We start from the raw sequence: 13,058 nt of genomic DNA on the forward strand, positions 1-13,058 counted from the left end.
GTGACGGGGACATCAATATCCGTGGACCACCTGGCACTCAGATCTGTTCCAAAAAAATCGGACAGAGCTTCGTCGATCCGCGTGAGATCTAGAAGCCTGAAGCGTCTATCTCGGCTAAAACGAGATATCAGCTCTTCTTAGTGATTACCGGCGAAGGGTAATACTAAGGAAAGGGGGGAACGGGTGATGAAGGCTCTGATGAAGACCTCTCCTCTCCTTGTTGAAGCGCACGACCACTCTTCACTGCAGCAGGGCTTCACCAATCTTCCCCAAAAATCCTCATCTTGAAAAATGAGGTAAGGGGTGCTATTTATAGGCAAATGGGGACGTCTAGGGGGCCTAGACACCCCTTGGTGTCTCGGATTGGCCGAGACACCCTTGGGGTGTCTCGGCTTGGCCGAGACACCCCTGGGGTGTCTAGGCTTTTCCTAGACACCCCCGGGGTGCTTCGACTCGCCGTGACTCCGTTTTAGGTGTATAATTGCTTTCCCTATAGATTCTTCGTCCGAACTCAGATTTGAGTGATTCCAAGTGCGTTGGATGCTTGACGAAGAGTTCGATCCGCTCTGGTGGTTGGACCCTCTGTAGAGTGATCGAGGCATGAAGGGCGTTGTCGGCATTGTCCTTTTTGTGAACATCGCCGGGTTTCCGATTGGCCCGGGTCTTCGTTGTTCCGAAATCCTATCAGCTCACGTAGCTCGTCGATTCACTTCAGTCATTCGTCGACGTTAATTAGACTCTTGTGGATCGAATAGTGACGTTCATCATCGTTCTTTAACACTGAACCATTTGTGGAGACCTATAGGCAGTTTTCGATGCCTACATCATATTTTATCCGTACGACTGCAATTAAGTTCTTATACTATTATCTTAATAACTATGTTTTAGTTCCTATTTTCCCAATATATTTGTATTGATTTTAACCTTAGTTTTCCTCTTGATCCTTGCTTTCCTTCAGAACCATGGTGGGTATGTGTGGCTATAGTAACCCATCTAGTAGCAGTACCTCGCAGCTCGAAGTGGGCCTGAACCAACTTTTGGCGATGATTCAGGGATTGGTCACTAATCAGTAGCACCTGGCTGGGTAGTTGCATAGGGAGCCTCAGCATCAACCTCCCTCTCACATAGAGTCTAGTGTTAGGGAGTTCCGGTACATGCGACCGCCTTCCTTCTCTGGTACTGAAGGACCCTTAACAGCGGAGGAGTTCCTGAAGGTCACTGAGACTATTCTCACGGTGACCCGTATTGCCCCTGCTGAATGGGTGGACCTTATGGATATTCAGCTCACTGATACTGCTCAGATATGGTGGGTAGTTGTGAAGACTCATCTAGAGAGGCCCATCCTGTGGGAGACGTTCACCGAGCGCTTCAACAGGAAGTACTTTCCTCAGTCAGCTCGGGATGAACTTCTATGTAGGTTTGTTGAGCTTAAGCAGGGAGGCCGATCAGTTGATAAGTATGAGGCCGAGTTCTCTTCCCTAAGTCGATATGCTCCCCATCTGGTTACAGACCCTATCATTAGGAGGCATCAGTTCCAGAAGGGTCTGGATAAGTAAATTAGGTTTGCTCTGGCTGGTAGAGCACTTACGACGCACGATGTAGTACTGGATGCAGCACGTGAGATTGAGAGCATGCAGAAGGAACCTGAAGATCCAATGTCATACGGAATAGGGCACCAGTAGTTCCAGCTAGGACTATCGAGCGTCCTTCCCCGAGGTAGCAACAGCAGGCCCCCTAGAGGCAGCAACATTCTCAGCGTCAGCCACCCCCTCATGCTTACCCTTATCAGCACCCTGGAGTGTAGTCTCATGGTCAGCCTTCGGTGAAGTGTACCCATTGTGGCTACACTGGGCATACCCAGTAGGAATGTCGCATGCATCTTCATTTGTGCTATGCCTGTGGATCCCCCGATCATATCAGTTGGAACTGTCCGCAGCGGCAGCAGGCCAGTTTACCACCACCTCCAGTTAGGCCAGCTCTCCCAGCACCACCTCGACCAGCCCTAGACCCCAGCAGCATCGCCTCAGCATAGATCCTATCCTTGAGCAGGGCCTCTTCCTCCACAGCAGCAAGTTTATCAGGAAGCACAAAGGCAGCAACCACAACAACATATGTTTATGATGTCAGCCGTAGAAGCTGAGGCGAACGACTAGGTTATCACTGGTAAAAATTGTTCATCTTAGTTTTATTTACATATGAACCTCCTTATTTAGCATTACCTGATAATATCATGATAAGAATGTTTATGAGTACTAAGTTAGTTGCATTTACATCCTCCTATAATAGGCAAGGTTCTTGTTTCTTCTGTTCCTGCTTTATCACTATTTGACTTTGGAGCTTCCCATTGTTTCTTATCTCGTCGATTTGCGAGTGCCCACTCTCTTCCTATAACTCCTCTGACTATGGGCTAGAATATCAACACTAGCAGTGGTGTCTTAGTAGCATCCAGTGGTTATGAAGCATGCCTTGTGGTCATCTGCGGGAGGGAACTCTTTGTAGACTTTCTAGTGATTGAATTGCCGAGCTTTGATGCAGTATTTGGGATAGATTAGTTAGGGTCATTCTTTGCCACCAATGATTATCGCCGTCGGAGTATAGTATTTGAGATACCAGATCACCCGAGGTTTGAGTTCTTTAGTGGCAGCACATCAGTCGGACCTGTAGAGTACAGAGCTAGACCGAAGAAGGCGACGTTAGCTGCAATGCAAGTGGAATCTGAGAAGCTAGATGTAGTTTGAGAATTTGAAGATGTTTTTCCCGATGATATTTACGGAATGCCCCCGGTTCGAGCAATTGAGTTTTTCATAGATTTGAAGCCAGGAGTTGCTCCGATCTCCAAGACCCCTTATCGTATGCCTCCAGATGAGTTGGCCAAGCTTCGGACTTAGTTGGATGATCTTTTATAGAGAGGCTTGATTCGACCCAATGTATCGGCCTAGTGAGCACTTGTGTTGCTTGTGGGAAAGAAGGATGGATCCCAGCGGATGTGTATCGACTATTAGGAGTTGAATGCGATGACAGTGAAGAATAAGTATCCACTTCCCCATATCGATGATATCTTTGATCAATTGGGAGGATCGGGAGTATTTTCTAAGCTGGATTTGCGGAGCGGGTATCACCAGGTGAAGGTTAGGGATTCGGATGTCCCCAAGACTACGTTTCAGACGAGATACGGACATTATGAATTCTTAGTTGATATGGGTGTATCTTCTCTTTGGAACTTAGTGATCCTCATGGGAGCTTAAGGATAGATGATTCTCATGATAGCATGAGAATAGAGGTGTTAAATAGTACAGGGGAATGCAGGTTGGAGCGTGGAACGAGACGACGAGCAGCAGATTCGAAGAATCCAGTTTTCAGCTCGTGAGTCGACTCATACATGTACATGAGTCGACTCATCAGGTTGAGTCGACTCATGCCTGTCATGAGTCAACTCACGAAGTGCCGCCGTTTTGTCAAAAATTTCTGTTCGATCGACTCATCATTTTATGAGTCGACTCATCAGTCATGAGTCGACTCATATACAGTTTTGAGTCGACTTAAGAAATTAAGTCCTGTTAGCAAAAGTTTTTGACCAGTCGACTCATCAGTTATGAGTCGACTCATATGAGGTCAATAGTCGACTCATAACTGTTCATGAGTCGACTCATCGAAGTTTTCCAGATTCATTAAGGACTCTATTTACATGTTTTCCTGTTTGGGTTGGGCTTGGTTATTTACCACTTTGCCACCCTCGTTTGTACACCTATATAAGGGATTGTTTTAGGGTTTAAAATAATCAGAGAGTTTAATCAAGAGAGATTAAATTGTAATTGAGATTTGGAGAGCATGTACTTCAATTCTAGAGTGAGATTCTGAGAGATTGTAAAGTGTATACTCATAATCTAGAGAAGGTATTTTCCTTCGCCTAAAACCTAAGTTATTCTTGTGTTCTTATTGTTTTTTCCTCTACCCACCTTTGATAATTCCGCGATCAAAGGTGCTCGTACGGCAACTCGTATCAAGTTGGTATCAGAGCCGATCAGATCCTGAGGAGGAGGCATCCTGTGTATGGTCCTTACTCGATCCTAATACAAGAAGCTTGGCGAGATCCTTATTTCCTTGGAAGAAGTCCAGAAGATAAGGAAGGAGAAGATGTCTGAAGCAGATAACTCAGCAAGACTTGACGCTATGGAGAAGCAGATAGAAACGATCGGGACTACTCTTACTCAGCTTGTGGGTCTCATCAATAGAGGGAACAAAAAGGAGGAATCTTTTTCGAAGGGTAAGAAGAAACTTGTTGAGTCCGATGAAGAATATGAGAAATTAGATTCGGAAGAAGAGGCCGAGGTTGTTAAGTCTGCTTCATGTTGACCCTATAGTTTTGATGATGATTTGTCAAACAATTTATCACTAATATATTCTCTAGTTTTGTTGTTATGTTTCTCTTTACAGGTATTTCAACATACGACAATCAAGCGTTAAAGATTCAAGTTCATATGTGTGGAATTACCTAGGTATAAGAGTAGTTTACTTACATATATTATATGTTTATATTTAAGCTCAATATATGTACACTTAACACGATTTTTGACGTTTTCTATCATATAAATGATTTTTCATCAAACATTGTTACAATATCTATTATTTCATGTTTACAGCTCTTTCATACTCTATTATATATATAACGTATGCAGGGTATATATATACGTATTTATGAGTCATATCAAAATTTTCATATTCGTAAAATACAGGTTTTACGAACACTCTTCAAAAACAATGTGTTTTTGCAAACGAAAATTATTTTTCCAAAAATTCTTTTACTAACATGTTCATTTTATCATTTAGAAACTTTTCCCAAGTTTTATTATTTTTGGAATTGTTTTACTATTTTTAAAGTATTTTCAAATCTGCCCAAAAACCTGTCATATTGGCTGTATCAGTTTGCGGTTGTAGGCGTATAAAATTGCTTATAGATCCCCTAGCACAACTCGGCATAAACCGACGAACCAATAAGGCGACAAAGTTGACGAATCGCAAGCGAGCAACGGAATGCATCCATTCGCGTGCGGAATTAAGCCAACGATTCGGGGAGTCAATGAGTCATCCAAACAAGAGCGGACTCGGATGAATCACGACCGAATCAAGATCGGTTTCGGACTCGAACTCAGAAGTGGATTTACTGCCAAATCAGGAATCCGATTTACTGCCAAATCAGGAATCCGACTTACTGCCAAATCAGATCAGAGTCTGAATCAACCGAATCATGGACAGAACCGAAAGACGAAAACACGACGGAACCCAACACCAAGGGGGGGCTCGGCCTGAGGTGGGCCACTCTGCGCGGTGCTCGGCGGGCCGGCCACCTCAGGCGTGGCTCGGCGGGCCGAGCCAGCGCTCAGGGTGGCTCGGCCAAGCCGAGGCACCCTGGGTGGCGCAGATCTGTGCCCGGCACAGTGAAGGGAGTCCTATAGATAGGGCCCCCGCCTTGTTTCATTTCAAAGGGTTGGAACTTTGAGAGAAAGCTACTACACAAGACACACCCACACACACCCTGTCCGGATTGAAGATTGAGCTCCCACACACCGGAGTTCGAAGAATCTGGGCATTGAGATATCAGAATCATACTAGACATATGCTCCCGCCAAGAAGTCCACCACAACAACGTCACAAAAGGCAGGATTTCGAGGAGAGTACAACGATCGGATCCTGATTATCCGAATATCACTCGGATATATGGTCTTGATCCGCCGACGATCTCAGGCTACTAATTTCCAACTATAGCGAAGATAGTCCCCTCGGCTTATATTATTTAGAGGAATAATACCCGTCACGATCGTGTGATCATCAGACGATCTAGATCAAGAGGATAGAGTACCTCGGATACCGGACCCGGCAGCGCCGAAGAACCCACACAAGACGCAACACAACAACAACAAGCCAACACCACACCAACCACGCCAAAACAGGAGCTCGTATTTGTCGACAGTACACCGCCGCGAATTGGAGAAAGTTTGTAATTCTTTTGTTTTATTTTTCTTCTTAGTTCATTGTAACGGATCTTATAAAAAGACCGGATCTTTTGGTAAGCTCAAAAACCGCTGGTTTTAAATCTAAGATGGCAATCGGGAATCAATACAAAGAAAGAACGATTTTTCCCACCACCGCGAAACAATCTGGCGACCGACAGTGGGGAGCCGCCGATCTGCTGCCTGGAGATCGAACGTCGCAGTCGCGGATCTCATTCGCGGTCATGGAGAGGTCGACGTAATGAATTCGACCAAGGCAAGTTTCGAGGAGTACCTTTCGTCTCGTCCGCATCACGCTCCCCCCGCAAGTCATAGAAGCTCTCCTCCCAGGAGAAAGCTCGTTGGTTTCGAAAAGTTTTCAGAACGCCAACGAAGCTCTCACCCCGGCTGACGCCAAAGTAGCGTCAGATGAAGTTCCACCGACCTCCAACGAGGTCAAACATATTCTTGTCAACGCTTCTACTGTTGAGGGCGTTGTGACTCTCTCAAAGAGAGCCCGCCAGAGGCGACGTCAGCGCCTTGCGCGACAACTCGCTAAGGCGATGGAGTCTACGGACGGAGTCCGCTACAACGCGGATCTGACGAATAGGAGAGGCAAACAGCCTCAACAACTGAAGAATGGCAGTTCCTCCAAGCCGCCAACGAACGAATGGATCCGGGTCAAACGGAACCGTTCGACACTTGAAGAGCGGATTCACAAACGCCGTGCACTGCTTGCACAAGCAAGAATCCTCGTGCAGAAGGCCGAGGAGTTGAAGAAAGAAAAGGTGGCCAAGAAGCCGCCATCAACCCGCCAAGTGTGGAGGCCGAAGCAACCTCCAACCAAAGTTCAACCTCCGGTGAATCAACCAAAGTCACCGGTAATCCCAATAGCTTCTCCGGGAGATTATGCAGAATCGTCCCAAAGGAGGAAGCCAGTCTTGGAGCGCCTCGGTCTGATTCCCAACGAGAGAGGCAAAGCTCCTGTCCAAGATCGTTTGGGCCCGACGAAGAAGCCCCGGACGACGCAACATGCTGGGGGTCACTGTCACCTTCAGCATGACAAAGAGACCAAGGCAGTCATGCGCACCAACTTGCGCATTGAAGTCCAGGAGCCCGCCGAGAACTCACGCCCAAAAAGGCATGTTTCGAGGCGCGTGACTTTTGAAAGCCCGAAGAAGGCAGTTCCCCCTCAGAAGGAGACATTATCGTCTGATGACGATAATGTTATACCTGAGAAGTCGTGCCAACACACGATAGGTTACTCTGATCGTCAAGCAGACGAGTTGTACTATCGTGCTGGGGGTACGAATAAAATTAGGAAAAGGAGTCCCCAAAAACAGGAAACTATGTGCCCCTGTTCCAAACTCATTCGGGCAGTATTGTTTGAATGCAGCTGCATCAAGGCGGTCCCCGAACGAGTTTCGGTTTTCGAAAGGCTCAGTACCGAAACGCAGAAGACAAGGCATAGGCGTTTCCGCCGAAGAAGAACGGTGGTTGAAGAGGGAGAATTTCCGAGGGTCACCACCAATATGACCAGCAGAGGGACATCGGCGCGAGATAATCTCGAGTCAATTCTAAAAGCATCCCAGCCTAGGACCCGTCTGCAGTCCGGAACCATTAAGCGAGCAACCTATGGTAGGGTTCGAATTAGAAGATGAAGAATCTGATGCCGGCTCCGCGGTCGCATCAGATAACACAGTATCCAGCGAGGGACAACCCCGCGAGTCACTTATGATAAGTGCGGAGCAAGTGGCCAAGATGCTTGAAGACGCTTTGGCTAAACAACAGGATACCTTCAGGTTTGAAATGCAGATGGCCATGCAGAACATGAGAGAAATGCATGAGCAACAAATTCAAGCACTGACGAACCAGCAAGGTGAACCAAGTCGTCGCAACCAAGTTCATCAGGAGGACGAGGATACGAATGAAGCTCGTAATACTAATAATCCTCCCATCAATGCAGGGGGTGGTAACGAGAATGCCAGCGAAAACACAGGTGAAAACTTGAAAATTAAAAATCTCGAGGGCAAAATCAATACATTGATTTCCGCTCAAGAGATGAAAAAGACGGGCATTCCTTGTCCATACCCAAGAGAGTGGGAATCAATCCCATATCCGGCGAAGTTTAATTTAATTAACTTCACGTCGTTTACTTCAAATCACACTTGGGGGTAATCTCCGGCAATGAGCCTCTGATGGTGCGGTCATTCGTCGGCACTCTTCGCGGAGCCGCCTTCGATTGGTATCGCCGCCTCAAGCCAGGAAGCATAAATAGCTGGGATGACATGGAAACCAAATTTCTCGCCAACTTCTTCGACGATGACACAGAGATATCCATCGGATCGTTGCTGGACGAGAAACAGAAGGACGGGGAATTAGTCGACACCTTCGTCAAGAGGTTCCGGAACAAGGCGATGAACTATCGGGACCCGATCACCGAGGAGTTCATTCTCCAGACTTGCCATAACAACCTCACGCTGGACGTGTTGGAAGCAATGGGGACAGCACCGTCCAAGACATGGAAGGATCTGAAGGTCCGAGGAGAGCAAGCCGAGCGATTCCTCAGAAGAAAGAAGGCGGAGAGAGGCCAGCAGGCGACAAATGCTCCAGCACAGAATTTCAATCCGCGGGGGAAAGGTAAGGCACACGCTAATGCAGTTGATGCTAATCAAACCTTTCAATTGCAACCTCAGCAACAGCAGCAGCAGCAACAAGCGCCACAACAATCGCAGTCACAATGGCAACAACGGCCTCAGAAGCAGAAGTCTTCAGAGCCAAGATTTCCCAAAGTGTACTCCTTCAAAGATGACGAAGTTCCCGGCATCTTTAAGTACCTGTTGGAGAACAACAAAATTCAGCTGCCAGCGATTGTGGATCAAGAAGGGGCTAGCAAAGTGACGGATCCGAGGTATTGTGCATACCATAGAGCGGTCCATCACCCTACGAAGTCATGCTACCACCTCAAGGACAAGATCCAGGCGCTAATTGATGTAGGCGTCAAACCCTGCCAAGAATGTGGGAGCAAATGCAGTGTCAATCAGCTTTGGATCGGTGCCCACAACATGGTTCGAGCCAAAATGCGTCACCAAGGTGGGAATGAAGACAGTGAATGATGACCCACATGGACAGCGCCAAAAAGGGCTTGTGCCACACACAGCCTCAAACGGTGAAATCCTCTGGGTTCACCCCGACCTGGTTGAAGATGAACAATAGGCCGGATCATCATCTAAGAAGAAGTCTAAAGGGAAAGGAAAGTCTTGCTGCGGAGTTTCTACTATCCCAGGGGAAGATGACGAAAGAATCCTAGCTTTCCCGCTCTCCGAAGAAGAACAAGAAGTTTTTGCGACCCGAAGCGGAAACGAGTATCACTACAACTATCCACCACCTAGTGAGCAGGGGGTGAGTAAACGGCGACCAGCCAAAACTCTCACGGAAATGGGGGTGATTACAAGTCCTACACCGGGTGAAGAGGCTCGACGACAGTCGGTGAATAAACTGAAAGAGAAGAATCCCCAAGAAGTTCAGAATCCGAAGCAGTCTCGTTTCAGTCGCCCGATTGGAAAAGACAAACCGGAAAGCTCGAAGACTCCGCAAGTCTTCGATATAATGGCTCAACTAGCCAACATTCCAGCACGGATAACACTATATGAATTGCTGCGGCTGTCCAAGGAAACCAGGGAGGCCTTACAAGAAGCTTTGGCCAATTCAGAGGTGTTTCTGACTCAAATCAAGCCGGTGCCTGAACAGCCAGAACCGCTGAGTCAACAGTGCAACATAGCGACTAAAAACCTTCCCTGCATTACTTTCACCAAAGAGGACATGCAGACGAAGAATTCGAACCACGATCAACCACTATACTTCATCGGGTACATCGGCTCCAGCAAAGTCAACCGAATCCAAGTGGATCTGGGTTTTGCTGTGATTATTATGCCGCTTCGCTTTAAAGTGCCAAATGGGTGATCTGAAGACGGAAGTCACGTGTTACGTGATTGATGCTGAGACATCATATAACTTACTACTGGGTCGGCCTTGGATCCATAGTAATGTTATAGTTCCCTCCACCCTACATCAATGTCTGAAATATGTCGACACTGATGGAAGGGTCAGGACGGTGGTCCCGGATAAACAACCATTTAAAGGGTTTGAAAATTATTTCACTGATTCTCTCCTTTATGGTAATGAATCCGATACAGAACCATCAGTCCAGGGCACAGACAGCGGAGGAGAAGCTGATTCCGAAGCCAGATTCGATTACGATGGTGGTTTTGTTTTAAATGACATTGTACCCTTTGTAATCAATCTTGACGATGATCAATCGTCAGATGGCAGTTGTAACTGGCAACTTGCCACTAATGAAATAAATAATGATTTAGAGTACTCCTTGTCTCTTGATGATGTGATAACAGAATTGTACAATAATACCGATTTGTATATGTCGCTTCGATCATCCTATGTAACAAAGGAGTGCCTCCAGCATTCTTTCGGAACAACCATGATCATCCCGAACAAGATAGGAGGTGCAAAAGAAGTGATTTACGGTAAAGGAAAAAGCTCTCCGTTACCAGATCATTTCCTAAGTGAAGATGAAGATGATGACAAACCTGGTCGGCATTTATCTAAATATAGTCCGGAAGCGCGCAAGCTCATGGAAAAGCAGGGGTACGATTTCACACTCGGAGAAGGTTTATACTTCGATCGAGGTCCTCGTACTCCAGCCAAAGCGGTATATGTACCAAAAGGGAGATCATAGGATTATTATAAATACGGGAGAGGCTTAGGTTATGTTTCCTTATCCGATGATGAATGTGGTTGGCAAATTATCGATCAAATCGCTAACAAAACTAAGAAAGGATACTCTTCTGATTCTTCAGCTGAGGATTCCGACACAAGTTTAGGGGAGGCATTCAAAGCCCTAATGGTAAACATGGCTACAGCTGATCCGTCTACAATGGAGGACGACGATCAAATGCCAACATGGGAAGACCCGTGGGTTCACCATCTGAATATGCAATATGGCGATAGGTTCGAGCAAAGAGAACCACCCACTGAAGATAAAATAGTCCAGATTAACATGGGTGATGAGGCCAACCCAAAGCCTATATTCATCAGCGACAGTCTTCCCCCAGATGAGAAGGAGGAATTGATTGCTCTCATCAGGGAATATATCGACGTCTTCGCATGGAATTATGAAGACATGCCAGGGCTCGACCCCAATGTCGCAATGCACCGCCTCGATATCAAGCCGGATGCCAAACCTGTCAAGCAACAGCAAAGACGGTTTCGTCCGCAGATTATGGAAGCCATTGAGGCAGAGGTTAAGAAGTTGATCGAATCAGGATTTATCCGAGAGGAACAACATCCAGACTGGTTAGCCAACATCGTTCCCGTCATGAAGAAGAATGGCAAAATCAGGATTTGCATCGACTTCAGGAACCTGAATGAAGCATGTCCGAAAGACGATTTCCCTCTCCCAATCACGGATGTCATTATCGACAATACATGTGGATTAGAACATCTCAGGAAGACAGTCGAATGCTACGTTGATGATTTGGTTGTGAAAAGTCGTAACAAAGAAGATCACATCAAGGACTTGAAGACGATGTTCGATCTCATGCGAAGCCATCAATTGAAGATGAACCCTACTAAGTCTTTCCTTGGGATGTCTAGCGGAAGATTCCTTGGATTCGTCGTCACCACTAAAGGTATACATATCGATCCTGACAAGGTGAAGGCGATACACGAACTGCAACCTCCTAGAAATTTGAGAGAGCTCAGAGGATTGCAGGGGCGGCTAGCTTACATCCGGCGATTCATCTCAAACCTTTCTGGGAAGTGCCAGCCATTCTCTAAGCTAAACAAGAAAGGGGTGTCATTCATTTGGGACGATGCCTGCCAAAAAGCATTCGAAGATATCAAAACGTATCTGACGTATCCTCCTGTTCTCGTTGCACTGAAATCGGGTAAACCATTCTTGATTTACATCAAGGTGATGAACCATTCGATAAGTGCTTTACTAGCACAAGACGACGATAACGGTCACGAACAGGCAGTTTATTACCTAAGTCAGACCTTGATAGGCGCTGAGTCTCGATATCCGATGATTGAGAGAGAATGCCTCGCATTGGTATTCGCGATGCAAAAGATGCGGCATTACTTGGTTGGACAGACGATTTACGTCATTTCCAATGTTAATCCAGTACGGGTGTTTATGACGCAACCGGCCTCTATGAATTGGCGATTAGCGAAATGGGCCCTTCTCTTATCCCAGTATGATTTGCACTTCAAACAGCAAAAGTCGGTCAAAGGACAAGCGATTTGTGATCTTCTGGCGGCAAACCCGACCATAGATACGGCAGAAGTATATGATGACTTGCCGGATAAAACCCACGAGGTTAACACGACGTCGTACCAACAAGTATGGCAATTATATTTTGATGGTGCTTCAAGGTCAGTTAATAGGGTAATAACCCCGGGAGGTTCTACAGTTTCCTCCGGGGTTGGAGTTGTCTTAATCTCCCCGGGGAAGCATGTGATGCCTCGAGCTTATTCGTTGACTAGTCCGTGCTCCAATAACGTAGCCGAGTACAACGCGCTTCTCATTGGACTCAATTTCGCTAAAGAACTGGGGGTCGAATATCTCGAAGCTTTTGGGGTTTCTTAATTGATAGTCAACCAAGTCCGGGGAGAGTATGAAGTCAGGAACCAGGACCTGATCCCATACCACCAGGAAGCCATCAAAATGGAGAATCTTTTGAAGAATTCTTTATTGAATACATCCCTCGTCTCCAGAACGCTTATGCGGACGCACTGGCAGCACTAGCGGTTTCACTTGCGCAGCCTCCCAAAACTGAGCTGTTAGTCACAGTAAGAACGCATCAACTCTGCGTACCCATATACGATATGGATGTTGAAGAGGAAGATGACGGAGACATAAACGCCAAGGAGGTGAATTCAACTCAAATTGGGTCTGAGTCCCGAGATTGGCGCTTTCCTATCAATGACTACGTCCAATATGGTATTTTGCCAGAGGACGTAAAAGAAAAAGAGCGCCAAGATTCTTCTATAATG

General features: G+C 46.5%; 2 protein-coding genes across 2 annotated transcripts in view; one reads left to right on the plus strand and one right to left on the minus strand.

The window, feature by feature from the left end:
• Positions 1,155-1,556, plus strand: LOC109826648. Its single transcript, XM_020393667.1, has one exon. It carries the CDS (start codon positions 1,155-1,157, stop codon positions 1,554-1,556), a length of 402 nt encoding a protein of 133 aa, XP_020249256.1.
• Positions 1,695-13,058, minus strand: part of LOC109826649 — a 48,911-nt gene continuing 37,547 nt past the window's right edge. The window contains exons 2-3 of the mRNA XM_020393668.1: positions 1,948-2,058; positions 1,695-1,847 (exon numbers count right to left, since the gene is read on the minus strand). Of these exons, the coding sequence (XP_020249257.1) occupies positions 1,695-1,847; positions 1,948-2,058 (264 nt within the window). The remainder of the gene's footprint in view (positions 1,848-1,947; positions 2,059-13,058) is intronic.

Source organism: Asparagus officinalis, chromosome 10 (assembly GCF_001876935.1).
Source record: "Asparagus officinalis chromosome 10, Aspof.V1, whole genome shotgun sequence".
Classification (NCBI taxonomy): domain Eukaryota; kingdom Viridiplantae; phylum Streptophyta; class Magnoliopsida; order Asparagales; family Asparagaceae; genus Asparagus; species Asparagus officinalis.